The 17,527-nt window shown below is 38.5% G+C and overlaps 1 protein-coding gene across 2 annotated transcripts in view; it reads right to left on the reverse strand.

The window, feature by feature from the left end:
• Positions 1-17,527, reverse strand: part of col27a1b (collagen, type XXVII, alpha 1b) — a 62,650-nt gene that overhangs the window by 6,059 nt on the left and 39,064 nt on the right. For both annotated transcript variants that reach the window (XM_079477268.1, XM_079477267.1), the window contains exons 17-49: positions 17,049-17,102; positions 16,848-16,901; positions 16,683-16,736; positions 16,404-16,457; positions 16,083-16,136; positions 14,925-14,969; positions 14,016-14,069; positions 13,605-13,649; positions 13,472-13,525; positions 13,110-13,163; positions 12,342-12,395; positions 11,378-11,431; positions 8,548-8,601; positions 7,172-7,216; positions 6,918-6,962; positions 6,775-6,828; positions 5,680-5,733; positions 4,435-4,488; positions 4,054-4,107; positions 3,892-3,945; positions 3,509-3,616; positions 3,202-3,255; positions 2,983-3,090; positions 2,664-2,717; positions 2,431-2,484; positions 2,095-2,151; positions 1,939-1,992; positions 1,500-1,553; positions 1,353-1,406; positions 1,163-1,216; positions 971-1,078; positions 773-880; positions 537-644 (exon numbers count right to left, since the gene is read on the reverse strand). In XM_079477268.1, the coding sequence (XP_079333394.1) occupies positions 537-644; positions 773-880; positions 971-1,078; positions 1,163-1,216; positions 1,353-1,406; positions 1,500-1,553; positions 1,939-1,992; positions 2,095-2,151; positions 2,431-2,484; positions 2,664-2,717; positions 2,983-3,090; positions 3,202-3,255; positions 3,509-3,616; positions 3,892-3,945; positions 4,054-4,107; positions 4,435-4,488; positions 5,680-5,733; positions 6,775-6,828; positions 6,918-6,962; positions 7,172-7,216; positions 8,548-8,601; positions 11,378-11,431; positions 12,342-12,395; positions 13,110-13,163; positions 13,472-13,525; positions 13,605-13,649; positions 14,016-14,069; positions 14,925-14,969; positions 16,083-16,136; positions 16,404-16,457; positions 16,683-16,736; positions 16,848-16,901; positions 17,049-17,102 (2,019 nt within the window). The remainder of the gene's footprint in view (positions 1-536; positions 645-772; positions 881-970; positions 1,079-1,162; positions 1,217-1,352; positions 1,407-1,499; positions 1,554-1,938; positions 1,993-2,094; positions 2,152-2,430; positions 2,485-2,663; positions 2,718-2,982; positions 3,091-3,201; positions 3,256-3,508; positions 3,617-3,891; positions 3,946-4,053; positions 4,108-4,434; positions 4,489-5,679; positions 5,734-6,774; positions 6,829-6,917; positions 6,963-7,171; positions 7,217-8,547; positions 8,602-11,377; positions 11,432-12,341; positions 12,396-13,109; positions 13,164-13,471; positions 13,526-13,604; positions 13,650-14,015; positions 14,070-14,924; positions 14,970-16,082; positions 16,137-16,403; positions 16,458-16,682; positions 16,737-16,847; positions 16,902-17,048; positions 17,103-17,527) is intronic.

Below are 17,527 nucleotides of genomic sequence, written 5' to 3' on the forward strand. Positions count from 1 at the left end.
AGAACTGTTTGCTGTCCTACATTCTTCAAAATATCCTATTTTGTGTTCAACAGAGCAAAGAAAATTATAAAGCAATATGGTAGTCAATGTGGTCAACCAATGGGGTCAAGTCAATGGGGTCAAGTCAATGGGGATCAATGTTGTTTGGCTGCCAGCATTCTTGAAAATATTTTCTTTTGTCAGGTCAAACAGGCTTAGAAGGGTGAATAAATGATGAATAAATGATGAAAGAATTCAAATTTTGGGCGAAATTTTAGGTGAACTGTCCCTTTAAATATACAAGCTATAATAAAATGGGAAAACTCTTTTGGTGGCTTTATAGTGCTGCTGTCCTTCTGAAATCGTTTATCTCCATATTTCGTGCTTTACATTTTCAGTATTATTAGTCCCCTCTATGTTTGCAAATATCCAACCAATAAAACTTATTAAAAAGTGCTTTCAACTACGACAACACAGTATTTAATAATTTAAAATGTACAGTTTTTTCCTGAAAAACATTTGATAAAATATTCTCTCAACAGAGAAACATTACTCACAGGGTGCCCTTTGAACCCTCGTTCACCTTGTTGTCCAGGAAATCCCATCCCTCCATTAAATCCTCTCTTGCCCGGAGGTCCGATTTGGCCAGGAAGGCCCCTTTCACCCTAAAACACAAAACAGAAAAAGATCTGAAGCCAGCTAATATTGGCACAGATGGAGATAATCGTGACATCATCACGCTCAAAGAACGGGCCATTATCTAAGTGTATGATGTAACACAAGAGTGGGATACCTTTGGCCCAAAAGATCCTTGAATTCCTGGCAAACCTTGCGCACCGGTTTCACCTTGAGGACCTGGTTTTCCTGGCATTCCGACTTCAGCATCGGTTCCATGCTCACCCTAATGTTTAAACAATTGAAACAACAAACACATCACAAATAACAAAAGCCTTATGAGGTTTAATATTGGGAATTTCATTCACTGCCTTACCGGCATTCCTAGAGCACCATCTTTCCCTGGAGGTCCATCGATCCCAGGATTACCCTCGAGACCCTCGCGACCAATTACTCCTCTAGGGCCGGGAAGACCAACGGTACCCTGAGAGAGGAAAACATCAATTTCATGTCAGAATCAGCTGTGTGTTTTATCAAAACGTCACTGAATTCAGTTCAACTTACTTACAGGTGACCCTCGACCCCCAAATGTACCCCCGAGACCGTTTTTGCCTTTTGGACCCTGAATAAAATCAATCATTCAACTTATAAGATAGGCATTTATTATTATTATTGTATTTGAAAATAGGAGCCATACATTCCCATTATATTTGACAAATAAAATAAAAATTTAATTAAGAATACGTTAAAATTCCTACTTTATAGCCTCTGGATCCCTTGGGGCCCGAGAAACCTTTGGGTCCAATATGTCCCTGTGGTTATATACAGGACATATGAGTTAAAGATCTATGAGAAAAGTTTATAACATAAATCTCGATTGTCAATTTGAAAAGTAATTCACTCACAGGTAGTCCAGGAGCACCCGGTTTTGCTCTTTCACCTGGCACACCTTCCTGACCCTGAAGATATTTTAGCAATGATCTACTTTGACATTTTCTAAAAACAAGTATTTAAAAAAGCTTAAAGGAATAGTTCACATTCAAAATGAAAATTCTGTCATCATTTTAAACCTGTGTGATTTTCTTTCTTCTGCGAAACCCTAAGGAAGATATTCTGAAAAATGTTGGTAAACAAAAACCGTCGGTCCCCATTGACTTCTATTGTATGGACACAAAATCAATGCAAGTCAAAGGGGACCAATGGCTACCAACATTTTTCAAAATATCTTCTTTTGTGTTCTGCAGAAAAACGTCAAGAGGGCGTGCAAATAATGACATCATTTTCATTTTGAAGGTGAACTATCCCTTTTAGGAAGCTACAGTATCTAAAACAATGCAGACTCACTGGGTATCCAGGGTCACCCGGTTCTCCTCTTTCTCCTCTGTTGCCGACAGGCCCCTGAATCCCGGTGTAAACCAAACACATTCATCATCACATTGGCATCCAAAACAATATTCAAGACAAACAACACGTGAAGTAAAATCCAGCGGACTGACTCACGATGTCACCTGGTGGACCAGGTGGACCTTCGACCTTCCCATCATCTCCTTGCTCACCCTAAAAAATGTAATGACACCAAAATACATTTTAGGACCTATATTACAAGAAAACCATTATTAATTTAGTTAAAGCTTAGAGTTCGACACAGGACTATGTGTTGTGCAAGTTACAACAAAATCAATAAACTGAAGTTTATGGCTGGAATTAGATTTAACAGTGAAAATTAAGAATTCTATTTCATAAAATATAATGCTGTTAGTTATTTATTACACAAATCAAAATAAGATATCCTAGTTAGAATTCTTACGCTTCGAAAACAGTTCTTTGTTTTTTTACCTTTTCACCTTTCGGTCCTGGGGATCCCAATGGACCTTGTGTTCCTTGGTGACCCTAAAGCAAACAACGCAATAAATAAAAAGTGCACGAGTTTGAGCATAGACAGATCGATCCTAACAAGCCTTATTAACCCATAAAATCCTCACATAATGTTTATCAGATGTATTCATTTTATGGGTTTTTTTCTGAGTGTACAGTCTAGTCTTAAAAGGCGTATCCATAATAATACTTACTTCATATCCCACTAAACCCGGTTCTCCCGGCAGACCCATTTTCCCAGGAGCACCCTATAAATAAAAACCGTGAGAAGGGAGATCATTTTATAGAGCACCATACCCATCCCTGCAAAATACAAAAGCATACACTAAAATCAGATTTACTGTGCACATATTACGTTATGTGGTTCTCAGGATAACGTTCCTGGTGATGTTACGCAAGGCTTTCCATAACATGTGATCTGTGTTTGGCAATCCAAATAATTTCTTTTTTTATGTTTTCGGTACGATACTGCAAACAAAGAACCGAATGACCCTACAAAAACAACAGATTTACCATGAATCCAGTTGTTCCTCTGCTTCCTTTTGGCCCGATGAAGCCCGTAACGCCCTGCTCTCCAATTGGCCCAATCTCGCCAAGGTGACCTTGATGACCTTTGCTGCCCTGAAATACATTTAAGCATCATTTATACTATACATGTTGAATGTTTTTTATTCATTTACAATATATACTGATATCTAAGATGGTATTTATGAATGACACGTTTGGCATTACCTTCTCGCCTGGTTTTCCCCTGTCGCCAATTTTTCCAGGTTTGCCCTCAGGGCCCTGAAATGAAATAAAGCTATGATCAATCACAGTCACCACAAGGAGCCATATATTTTCTCTTTTTGGTGTCACCAACATCTTCCATAAAAGCAATACAATGCTCTGACCAGCCATACAAATGAAAATAAGCTTATACCATCACGCTATAGTGTTTAGCCAGCTGATCTCCCAGTCAAAACAGCTGAAACGTGTCAAAAACTCTTCTGACACTCTTCTTTACACCTTCGAAAAATGACACAAAAACAACACAAACCTTGATGCCCGTCACGCCAGGATCTCCAGGACGTCCTTCCTCTCCTTTAAATCCGATGGTTCCCTTTTCACCTGTTTCACCCTCCATTCCTATATCGCCCTTTTCACCCTAGAGACAATGACAAGAAAAGATGAGCATGTGCACACAATCAGAACACATCTCATGTTTAATATACAAAAGTGTGGGCAAATTTGGACCAATCATGTCTGTCTATGGGTGGGGCTATCACTTGAAGCTTTAAAGCTGGTTAGGACAGATTTAAGGTGTAAGCAATAATACAATGTCAGTATTTATCCCAGTAGAATATAAACATAATTTTACATAAACACAACACTAACAAATTACTAAAAAAACAAGAGGTAGAAGTTTCCCATATTTCTGACCTTGGCACCATCAGGACCGCTCAGACCAGCCTCCCCATCATGACCAGAGTCTCCCTAAATTAAAAAAAAGCTTTATTAAAAATCGGCACTGTTTTAAAGACTATTGTTATCAATATTTATTGACAATAAATATTGTTGACAGTAATGCGTGAAGTGACGTACTCTAGGTCCAAAAAGACCTTGTTCTCCCATATTCCCAGAAGATCCAATCGCACCCTGAATTAAAAAAACATCAACAATCAAGTAGCACAATGTTTAGAGTATAAAAAGTGAACTGATCAGAAATGTGTCACGGTCACATATCAAAAGTGGCTCTTAGTGCAGAGATGGCTACACATTTCTTCCCTGAGATCAAACCCACAACTTCGACAACTTCCTGAAAGATTTTTCCTGATCTGATCTGACAGGCTTTGTATTAGAAATCTGTATGTTATCACTGTAATCTTATTATGAAAGTGCAGGGCATGACATCACTACATTATGTCCACAATGGACCAATCAGAATTCAGGACCAAGTATTAGACGACACAACAGATGCTTCACCTTCTCTCCTGGTTCACCTGGTAAGCCCTGCTCCCCAACCTTTCCCGGCAGACCCTGTCCCACAAAACAACACACAAATGAGGATGAAACTTTAGATTTCTGAACGTTGCTACAGTTTTCGATTCACACAGAAATTATCCTTCATTCAGAAAACATGTGGCGGTAATGACCCGCTAATTAGAAACAAAGTGACGAGTTGCTACGAAATCTGTTTCTTGTTTGTTTTTAATTGATGAAAGTATTCTAATGAGCAAAGCCAGGACCGTCTGAGAGTTTTTATTGAATCCCGGGAGCAGAAGTCTATTGGCAGAAGATAAATCAGGGAATGATGACGGTATTTTTGAAGATCAGTGAGGACAGTATGGCAGATGCGCGATGGGAAATACTTGATTTTACAGTAAGTGCACTTACTAACACAATAAAGCATGTACAGTAAGGGTAATTATACTGTATATGTAGTTAAAATGGAACACAATAAAGCATGTACAGTAAGTTAATTATACTGTACTTAAAATGGATCACAGTAAGAACATATTAAGTGGGTGATTCTCACGAAATGTTGGGATGTCAAACATGATTACAAATAAATTTTAGGCATCAAAAACAAGGTTTATTTATTTATTATTTAACAAATTTTTTAACCATGTTTTCAGAATAAAAACATAAAAATCTCGGTTGCACTTTCTTTTACTGTACAGAAACCTATTGTGTACTTACCTAAGAAAAAGTACTGGTTAGTATAGGGTAACTACACGTGTAAGTGTAGGTTCAGGGTTAGTACCTTGTTATTACCCAGTTATTATATTTATTGTAACAAGTACACAGTATGTAAATGGAAAACAGGACTGTAAAATTAAGTGATACCAACATATAATTATTTTGCCTTTTAATTCCTCATGCATTTGAAAACATCACATACAACATTAAATTATTTTTCAGAATATTTCAAGTTTACTCACTTGTCATATCGGTTACAACTCAGACATATCGCAAAATTAAATACAAATAAATTGATTCCGGTGTTAAAATTATTATTTGGGTAAAACCAGAATTATCTTTATTATGATCCTGAATGTTTTCGGTATAAAATCATGACTGCCATGATGTTTCAATGGTTCCGTGAGTACATATCTAAAGACAATATTGATGTATTTATCTTAGACAATATGAAACTTGCGTATAGCACTTAACAGAACACACAGTATAATCTACGCATATATCTGGAGATTCTTGAAAAAAACGTACCACTGCTCCAAGCTCACCCAATGGACCTGATATTCCAGGAGGCCCTGACAGGCCCTATTAGGAGACACAAGACAGCGATGAACAACTAGAGAGTCAACACAGGGCAAAACTGAATGTCTGAACGCTGAGAACAAGTTCATTGCATTTAAATTTTCAGGCCAAAACGTCCGGGCTGGTGATATAGCCCTGGCTTGCACTGGTACCACAGTTAAAAAGTGAATAATGTCTCCTAAAAGTTTGATTTGACTTTGCTTTAACTTCAAAGAAAACATGAAATAAACACTGCTGAGCAATTCATGATCTTACAGGACTTGTGGCTGTCACGATATAGCTTGGACAGAACCCAGATGCAGGCAGATGAAGGGTTAACGTAAACACTTATTAAATGAAAAGACCCACGATGGGGAAAAACATGCACAAAAACACACTAGCAAACAAACACTTCCCACGAGGGGGACAAAACAAAACAAGGTTTGAATAGAAAAATGTTCACAAAACTGAAACAGGAAACAAGGTAATCCAACAAGACAAGAAACATGGAATACAATCGTGAGCGCAAGACATCAAGTGTTGAGAACAAACATAAACAATGCACCGACACTGAACAGAGGGAAACTGGGACTATATAAAGGGAGAGACTAACGAGGAGTAATTACATGGGGAGAGTGGTGACAGGTGATGGGAATGAAACCCTAACGAGATTGAACAACTAAGCAGGTGATGGGAATAAAACCCTAACGAGGGTGAAACACAGAGCAGATGATGGGAATGAAACAATTACAGGAGAAAGGAGGGCGGGGGTTAGAGACATCACAGGAGGACACGTGGCGCCAAGTAACAACATAAAGCCACGTGTCTCCACAAATAACACAACAGAAATCCGAAAGACGTGGCAATGTCATGACTCTGCCCAGTGAGCTAGAGAACTCGAGACAGGAAGGACAGAGTCCTGACAGTGGCTCATTTGACAGTGTCAATGAAGAGCCAACCACCATGTGGACGTTGTTTTAGCTAACCTTAACCGGAGGACATTTGATTTGATTTGATTCAATTACAAGTACAGTGCAACGAAATGTATTTACAGGACATACTTACAGGTTCACCTAAAATCCCTTTTGCTCCGGGAGGCCCAGTTGGTCCTTGAACACCCTGGAACGAGAATGATTTTACAGAGATTTATGTACATTTAACGGTTTCAATGCATATATAGAGAACAGTTATGTACTTCATTTACTCACTGGGAATCCGTTTGGTCCAGCTTCACCAGTTTCACCAATTCGACCCTAATACAGATAAGACAACGATTTCAGTGACTTATCACATAGTATATTTTCATTACATTGCAGCAACATGCCGTAGAAAATATACATTTGTCATCAATATCAATAAAGTAAGTCGAACCCAGAAACAAACAAATCAAACTATACAGACTGACATCTAAATGTGATGTGATATACAAGTGCTGGTCCAAACAAAAATATCATGATTATACCATCGGTCCAGGGAAACCCTCTTTTCCTGGTGGCCCATCGGGACCCTGGAGAAAACAGACACAACACAAACAAGAGTTACAAAAGTTTTCCATTGCAGCTTCTTATCAAATCCGCCTCTGGTTAATTCAAACCAAAACTATGTATTTTGGAAAGTTTAATGGAAGTTTTGTGCCGAGTTGTTTGATGTGTGACCATTTTATGTGTTTCACATGTTATTTGTTTTGTGGTGAGGAAAAATACCTCCTCTTCCAAAAGTACCAGAGATTTGATTTCAATGATCCAATCATATAGACGGTTTTATCTTCACAACATAAACAAACCTTTGTGACCCCAACTTAACTTCCAGTACACATTCACGAACAATAGAGTGCCAGTAGAAAACAAATAGGTGACAAGACTAGTCTAGTCTTATGCAACCCCAGGACCCACTCAACAAATTGTTAATTTAATAAAAGGAACGTACAAAATTCTGTTTGTTTAATACAATTATTATATAAAACATATAAAAAGTAATATTAACATACATTAAAAAAATATATAAATAGTTATATTATTAGACACTATAACAAACCGGAAGTTAACTGGGGGTCAGGTCCAATGAAACGGTCTAAGAGCTGCATTATGTTTCTCCGATATATATATTTTTTAAACGGACACAAGACCAAACCAGAAATCATTCAACAACAATTATTATTTATCATCTTTATTCATCATTTTTTATATCATGTTTTTTTTAATATCCCAAAGTTAAACTTATTCGATGTTGACACCCCAAAACAACGAATTGGTCGAAACAATAAACAAAAAATACATTTAAAAATCATGTTTTTTTATTGTGCATTCCAATTAATAACAATCAATCTGCAGTTGGTTTGTTTTTATATTGAACTCATAAATAACTCATAAATACAGCTAACGAACACAATTAGAATTTGAAAACATAACAAAAAAACACGATTTCTGAAAACGTTCGGACATTTTGGAACCAAAATCTTCGTTTCATAAATGCCCTAAAATGTTTATACAATAATACAATCAAAGTGATAAAAATATAAATCCTGTCATCATTTACTCGCCCTCTTTTCATTTCCAACCTGTGCGACTTTCTTTTTTCCGCAGAACACAAATGAAGATATTTTGAAGAATGTTGTTCTTCAATGGGTGCCCTTGTTGTTCGTTACCAAAAATATCTTTTGTGTTCTGCGGAAAAAAGAAAGTCACAAAGGTTTGAAATGACAAGAGATGACAGAACTTTCATTTTGGGTAAACTATCACTTTAAGATAATAGCCCATAAGACATGTCTGGTGTCATATTCAACTTCTGGTGTCATATTCAACTTCATGACTGAAAATACATCTACATTGGACGTTTTACCTGGATTCCATTAAACCCATTTTCCCCAACTGATCCATCTGGTCCTCTTGCACCCTTCAGAAAGAAAACACACTGAGTTGGGATTGGCATTCATAGAGCACATAAACAGACAATGGCAACAATATTTCATTGAACAGCAGAGGGCCCACTTGCACAAATATTATTTCCAGTTTTGGGGGTGATGTACAGGGTGAGAGGAACGAGAGTGCTTACAACGACTGTCTACTGTACCAGATGTACATTACACCATCGAGTCAAAGGTTGACAAAGTCGATGAGAAATGCTGTTACGGCAACTCCTTCCGAGTAGTTTGTGCGGTCAAACTTTAGCCACAAGCACAACGTGGGCAAAAAACCCTGAATAACGACAGCTTTCTGTGAAACATTAAGTGTTTACATCATGGAAGTTCAGTCAAAATGTTAAGCAGTCATGATTTTCCATTGTGTTTATTCATAGGCTTCATGACAAATGTGTAGACGCAGCTGTGTGCTTTCTCATGACTTTGAGGGGTTTCTTTGTTTCCGAGTTGGAAACGCTGATCAATTGGGATATTTTCATAGTTCCCGCTGAAGAACAGACATGCGGTGGGGTTCCACCGCACACTGACGCCTCTGTTCTATCATGCCAGTCGGGAAACCTCTGACCTTTAAGGGGCGAATCACAACATTTGGACTGAATCAGGTTGAAACAGACTTTAGATTTTTTTAAGGTTATAATTAAAATTCCAAACCTGTATGACTTTCTTTCTTCTACAAAAGTAGATATTTTGAAGAACATTGGTAACCTAACATCACTGACCCCCATTGACTTCCATTGCATGGACAACAAAAACATCTTCTTTAGTGCGTCACAGAAGTAAGTAATTAATATAATTTGTGAATGACATGACATGCTCGAGGTCTAGTGGGATGAAACGTACTTTATGTTCTGTCAATCATTTTGTGCAATCGCAACGCTGCCCATATATGGAAAGCAGGAAGCAAACGGTGTTGTAGTCCAATTTCATCTTTTAAAACATTATGCCAAAATGCCATTTTGACAACTGAGATGCTCCCGTTCTCATACTTTAACTTTGTAGGGGCGGGACGTTGGAAAGAGTGGGTGTGGCAAAAGTTGTGGCTGACATGTTTTTCAGCAGATGTTCTCGTCACATGAGATCATAAATCTTAAAATTGACATCACAATCCTCAAGTTTCTTATCACTTCCCACCAAAAGCATACAACCGAATGATTAAAACACGAGTTTCACAGAATTCTGCTATTCTCTGCAGCTGATGGGCCCTCGCTGGCCCTCATCTCCCGGGACGTGCTTTGATTCCCGAACGGACTGTTGGTGGCACGTGTTTTGTTTCACTTCTAAAGAACCTCTATGCAAACTGCAGCTGGATTTCATTTTTTACAGTCGTCTATAAACAGTCTTAATGACAAACTAGTATTATTCTAAATAAACGGTGGGTCTGTTCCAATGTGTTGACTTCTCCAGATTCATTGTGTTTTGTACTGTAGACATTATCATAACTCACAGATTTGGCCAGAAGCACTATTACGCAATAACTCGGCTACTAAACTAAAGTGTGGAATGCTTAAATGAAATAATATGAAGAAAAAGTGATGATGAATCATTTTAAAACACTGATGTTAAAACAATCGGTTAAAGGTCCAGTGTATGAAATTTAGCGGCATCTAGCGATGAAGTTGGGAACTGCAACCAACGGCTCACTCCACCCCTCGTCCCCCCTTTTAAAGCACTATGGTGTTGTATGGCTACATTAGAAACAACATGACGGATTCCCTGCGAGGGGACATGATGTTTGTGTTTGTATGTAGATAGAAATAGCTCATTCTAAAGTAATAAAAACATATCGATTCATTATGTAAGGTCTTTAGACAGACGTAGTTATGTATTTTATATTGCATATTATATTGCAAAATTACACATTGGACTTTTAACTTATTTAATTAATCTAGAGAGGTTACAAAACGTTGTGAGATCTAAAAAGACTAAGATTTAATATCCTGATGATGGTTCATGTAATTTCACTCGTCTGCCCGGATAGTCAGCAAGAAAAAATAAGACAGCAAAATAAAAACGCATGCGATTTGACTTTTTCACAAACCTGATCCAAACCACATATCCATGTGGTTTAAAATCAGAGTAATTCTTATTATTTAATATTAGTAATGAATAGAGGAAAAATGTCCAACTTTCAATGCTTCATTTCCACAATGTCAGCTACTGCTCATGTTTCTAACTGTTTGCGGATGCTTAAGGTGTTACTATGGCAACTGATGCGCACACAGATGTATTTGACTACACTATTTTAACAAACATCCCAAAGTGAGTCCTACAGACAGAATAAACAAATCTGATTTGTGCAGTATGAACGGTGTTCCCCAAATGTTGTTCTCATTCACAGTTCAAAAGATTGAATAAAGTTCAATAAAGTTGCGTTTCATTTAGGTACCAACTGAACATCTCAAGTCGCATAAGAAAATGAGACTGTAATTGTTGAAATCCACGAAGAGTATGGAGGTGTAAAATGAACGTAGATTGTAGAGGTAAAATAATCTGGATTTGGATAAATCCGAGGAAAGATTTGGGGTTTCAAATCAGGATCTTCGATAATATTGACTTTTGATTGCAGACTTTCCTAATCTGATTTCCGTTTGTGATGACGTTGAGATGGAGACATTTGTGAGATTTATGGCTCTTTCGCAGAAGAAATCATACATTTGCTCTCCGTTTAATCCAGTTGATGACTAAGAGAAATCATTTAGATCCCCACATCTGCACAAGGACTTTACTGACAATCAAAAACACGTGTATTACCCTTTGGCCTTTGGGTCCCCTGGTGCCACCGAGTCCCCTGGAACCGGGAGGCCCCTGGAGAACACAGAAAAGAAGAAACGAGCTGGAGTCTCTGGCAGGCAAACAAACATCACTTGACCTGATTACAAAACTCGGGGTGAAAGCTGTGCCCTTCAAAGGCCAGTGTTTATGTTTGTGTTCTGTTGCACTCTCCGTCCTTCTCAGAGTGCTTCCAGAAGACATTTCCAGACAAAGCTCGCATGATGCCAACATTTTGGGAACACGAAGAGTGTTGTGGTTTTTCATTTAGTTTATTCATATAGATAAAACGCATCAAGTTGATTTGAATAAAAGTGTCTGCCAAATGCAAAACGTTACATATGAATGCTAATGATCCAGGAATAAATGTATCAATAATTAAAATTTTTCTACAAACAAATGAGTAAAATGTGTGGTTCAGTACTGTGACGCAAGACCGTACTCAACAAAAAGTCATACAAAAACAGCTGAAAGCTGAGGCTGAAACTGTGTGATTTATTATGCTGATAGTCTAAAGGGTCGAGGCGTAAATAAATTGTTTTATTTTAGGGTCTGTTACACCTTTATTGGGATGGGACAGTACAGAGCTGCGAGGAAAGAAATGGACAGAGATAGGGGAAAAGGGTCCGGTAAAGGACTCGCAGTGAGCGCTCTGGTGCTTTATGTGACATGCTAAACAGAGGGCTGTCGGCGCTGACAAGGCATAAATAAAGTGATGATGAATCATTTCAAAACACTGATGTAAAAACAATCGGTTTAAGGTCCAGTGTATGAAATTTAGCAAATTTACACCTGTCAAACATTTATCATGTGTGGAAACATCATACACAAGCAGTGTAAACATTTGTATTTGTAGATGTTTGGTTTTCCTGTGGTGTATAGCTAAAACTGTCCCCATGCACAACTCGATTTAGACGAACAATTTAGATACATAAAATGAACTTACTGGTGTACCTGGTGGTCCAGATGGTCCTCTTTCACCTGGAGACCCTGGGTGTCCCTAAAACAAACAACAATCTTTAATATCTTTAAAAGCACGTTTGGTGTGTTTTTACTTGTCGCTAGACTTCCATTGCACTCTGTGGCAGTTGTGTGGCTATGAACATACTTGCATTTTAAAGGGACAAGGAAAGGAAATCATTTTAATACTTTTTTTTAAAGGGACAAGGAACGGAAATCATTTTAATAGTGGAGATGTAAAAGGAATTGGCTCTTGTATAGGCTACATTACAGGGTTCTGATATTACTTTTATTATATTATAAAAAGCTGTTGTTTGCTTGCAAGGTGTTAAAAAGCTTTACATGCAATTCACAAATGTTTTATTGTCATGGGCACCAAACACATACAGAGAGTTTGGAACCATGTAGGAACCGTTGAAACGATGACAAACCTTTGTGGTAAGACAGAAATGTTGCCCTTGGGTTTGTCTTTAGAGTGGCTTGAGTTTGGTTTTAACTTTGACATTGTTCCCAAACCACTTTTTTGGCGCCGCAAACGGCTACGATTTCCTTATGTCATTGAAAGGAAATGACTGTTACATTTCTGATTATCTCACGAATGGAAAACGGCTGATTGAGCATTTTCCCACACGAGTCAACTTGCCAACCCTTGTAGCTGTGCAGGGTTACTGTGAGTCTGTGACTAAAGGTTAAGTGGGTATTAGAGGCCCTGATGGACTTGAAGACAGAGACGACGTCTAGACATGTTGCCTACCATTGAGCCCTTTTCTCCAGGTGGCCCTGGAAGACCAATCTCACCACGATCCCCCTGAAACACAAGAACCACAAATATAGCTAGAGCAACAGAAAAGACAATAACAAAAACCTAAGATGATTGCGCAAGAAAACACAAATGTCGGTTTGATGTAGAACAGGTGAGATGTGGACTAGTCAGATGGGGAATATGTCACGAGCACTGTTTATTGCTGACTGTAAAGTACATCTTTAAGCCAAATTTAAGTCAGTGTTTTTTTTCAACAGCTGAAAACAGATGCCTGCGTACATCAGAAAGTATTTGAAGGATTGTCAGGATTAATCTGAATTTAACAAGATTAAAGGTGGCTGATAAAGGCTGACCTTTTCTCCAGCAAGCCCCGTCTCTCCAACAGGCCCAATGAAACCGATAAGACCCTGTTAAAAAAAAATGCTGTATGTCGACCGGCAGAAAATGTAGACAAAAATATCTCATTAATGTGCAAAAATCGTTTACCCTCTCACCAAGCATCCCAGCCCCTCCTGTAGTCCCGGGCTCGCCCTACAGAAAGACAACACGGTTAATCATTTATACTAAACCATCAACTCATTCAGGTGCGAATTTACTCATAAACATCTCCAATTAACAAATTAAAGCATGGAAACAAGCATGTTTATGTTCAATTTTGCATGGTAACATGGCTTATAGTTAAACATTTACACATCAACAACATCTACTATTTATGCATTTACAAAAGAATCAATGTGTAATTTCAAACAATGTGATATTACAGTTTGTTTGGCCTAATGCCTGATTTTAAGGACTTGTTTTTATTGAAAATGAGACTTAATGTCCACTATAAAATCGTGTGCCTTGAAGCAAAACCATTTGGAAGCATTGCACTACTATTTGGCACCAATATCATACCTTCATCCCATCTTCCCCAGGAATCCCAGGGTAACCTTTCCTCCCCGGTCTGCCCTGAACAGAAAGCAGAAATGACCCATAGTACTGGACTCCCAGTTCTCTAAAGCTCCTCTCTGATATCTCATTAGCTCCCGCTCCTGACGCCAAAGTCCTCCATCCAGCAACGTATCCGCTCCCAGAGGGAGGAATTTCACTAAATAAGCCCTCGGAAATGGATTTGTCTCCTCCAAAGGTGCTTACGTTGGAGACTAGATGGATTTTCTCAGGCCAGCTCTTAGCTAATGTCTGACCTCTCTGCCCTCATTAGGTAAACAACTCTTTAGACACTTTAGCCTCAAACTATGAGTTCTTTCTATTTAATTTTAAATAAACTCTTGTCTTTTTGTCAAGGATTTCACAAATGAAAAAACGTATAGATCAAAAGCACTGTAAGTTGCTTCGAATATAAGCCGTCGCCACATGCGTAAACATAAGTGCCTGTGGCAAAGTTTCATTCAGTATCTGTGTTAATAGTCATCGCTTAACTGCCATCATTTCTCGCTGCGGTATGTGTGCAGCTGTTTGCAGGATGAGCTTTGGATTCATTTCAAACTTTTCGTAGCTACAATAAATACTTCGGTCTACAATGTATATTACTGGCCATTTATCTATGGTGATGGGGCCTAACATACAGTACATCAGCAGTGATGTTTACACTCATTTGGTCTGTGATGGCTTTTTATTAGATGTCACATGAAGCAAAATATATCTCAAATGTAAAACACTGAATGAAGCTTATAACTGTAAACGTAAAGCAGCATGAAAAGCTTTGCTTGAAAGAGTCTGGTCTCCTCCAGCTTCAGGAAACAATGCCAATGTCACAGTATCATGTTCGTATATCCAGCCTAAAGGAATTATGAGAGCACTCACCTCCAGTCCTGAAGGTCCGGCTGGTCCTGTTGGGCCCTGATCGCCCTGTGGTTTAAAACAAGCGTGTTATAAATCTAAATAGAATATGCATCTTAAACTCTTTCCCCACCAATGACAAGTTATCTTGGAAATTAAAAGATGATCCTTCAAATGGATGGCCATTTGGAGCTCTCGTTGGGCCGGAGGTCATGTGGACCAGTACAGCTCAATTTGTTTCATGACACTTTAACAGTTAAAAATTATGTATCACGCACAATTTCAGCCAATCTCATATTAATCTTGAGTACCTTTACAGTAGTATTGCATACGTCGTTTCTTCGAAGAGTATTTAGTTTGATCACATTTATTAAAAATAAATACAGCTGTACAATTGTTTCCGGAAAAACACGAGCAGTTGGAGGCAGGCAGGGGGATGGAACTTCAGCACGAGCACACAATTATGGGTTACGTCCACCGTTTATATAACATCCATGCGCCTGGGGGGGCTCTTTCTATCGCCTTGCCGTGCATTTCTGGGAGAATTGACCAATATAAGGAATAGGATCTCTGTTACGAAACAAGTTGGAGTGCTGGGGGAGTGTATCAAGCACAGAAATACTACGTCATGCGTCCAAATCGTTTTTAGCAAGTTGACCATGTCAAGCATAAGAGCGTTCAACAGTGTAAACGAGTCAGAAAGCACGACATTGCATGTTACCTCAACTTTAAACGTTTCATTTTGAAAATCCGTAGCAAAAGCTAAAATTATCAACCAAGAATTGTTCATTGTTAGTTCATGTTGGCTAATGCATTAACTAATAAACAAATACACCCTTTGGTAAAGTGTTACAGAAATATCTTGCTTTTTAGTTTTAAGCCTATTTTAATGTTTGGTTTTGACTTATTTTTAAATATTGTAAGTCATTTTAAGATATTTGTTTTGACAACACTTGTCTGGAAACAACCCTTGTGTGGAATAACCTTTTTGTGTTTGTGTCCTTTTTAAAACAGAGAGAGAGAGAGAGAGAGAGAGAGAGAGAGAGAGAGAGAGAGAGAGAGAGAGATTCTCTTTCAGGCAAGTACAATCCAAACACATTTTTAAATGGATTTTGGATTATGTTGTTGCTGAAAATGATACTGAGTTGGTGTTGTGATGAGCATAAGCAGGTCTTACTGTACCTCCAGGCCAGGAACTCCTCTAGGACCTGGAATCCCTCTCGCTGCTGCTGTCCCCTGAAGAACATTCAAAAATATTACATTAGCACACTGAAATACTTGATTCTGATTGGTCAATAGCAGCAATGGAGTATTGTTGACTTGTTTTCATCAATGTCAAGTCCCTCTAGTGTTTGGCTCGTGACTGCACTGTTAGTGACCTGTCAGTTAACAAAGTCACCTGCACCACAAAACGATTTTGAGAATGGTTAGAAATAAATTGCATTATTTAAACAGCTAAATCCTGAGACAATCGGTTAAAAAATAAAGACAAAAGGTTCAGACCTTAGGGCCCTCAACACCATTCAGTCCTGGAGCTCCAATATCTCCTGGAAAACCCTGAGAAAGGGAATGACAATCAGACGCAGTCTTCATAATTTAGCGGCATTCATAACATTCATTACACTTTATCTAAAAAAGACTCCCTCTGTCACGGCTACTCTCTCCCTCTGAGTTATAGGAGGACTGCGTGAGCTTTATAAACAAGCACAGATGAATGGTCTTCCCTCTGCAGTGCTTTAAATAAACACAAAATGAAGGAACGATTAAAAAAAGCACAATTACCTCAGGACCAGGTGGACCTTGCAAACCAACTGGCCCGGGATCGCCACGCTCCCCCTAATAGAATGATGGGACAGACAGCTTGCTTTAATGCGGCTGAAGACTGAAGGCCAGAATAAATCATGGCAATGGCAAAATATCATAAATAAAAAAGCATTATGGATTAACCTGTGGCCCTGGCTTCCCCTGAATGCCTGGTAAACCAGGTAAGCCTTGAATGCCCTGGAAAATTCAATGAATTATCACAAAATTCTCCTTGGTATGCTTGAATAAACATCCACATTCTACAAACGCACACACTCGATCACATGCATTATATACGTCGACTGTGATGATGAAGAAACGTGCAAGAGAAAAGCCATCAAATACCTTGTCACCTTGAAATCCAGGTTCTCCTGATTGGCCTGGCAACCCGACTTCGCCCTGTCAAAAGAGATGACTCAAAGTCAAAAGCTTCTTTAAGCCAGGATGCCTCAGGAGTTTCATCTCCATCATTAGTCAAGTGCGCCAGATATATGTGGCCATGTTACAATGTGGCTGAGATTATGTAGACATAGAAACTTGAATCGGAGTCCAAAACAGATCCTTGAAAAATTTGTACCTGGCGGTAAAATCTAACATTTAAGCACAGTTCTGGGAAGTGCAGCTCAGCTTGTAAAGCTTGGTGTTGGCAGCGCAAAGGTGATGGATTTCAATCCCATGGAACACACATTCTGATAAAAATGTATAGCTTACATGTTTTGACAATGGAAGACCAGAATACCTTCGGCTGGTTTAAGACTTTTTAACATTAATGTCCTCTACTGCTGCAATCAAATACAGAAAAGACAAAAGCTAATAAAGAGTAT

Source organism: Barbatula barbatula (genome assembly GCF_947034865.1).
Source record: "Barbatula barbatula genome assembly, chromosome: 2".
Classification (NCBI taxonomy): Eukaryota; Metazoa; Chordata; class Actinopteri; order Cypriniformes; family Nemacheilidae; genus Barbatula; species Barbatula barbatula.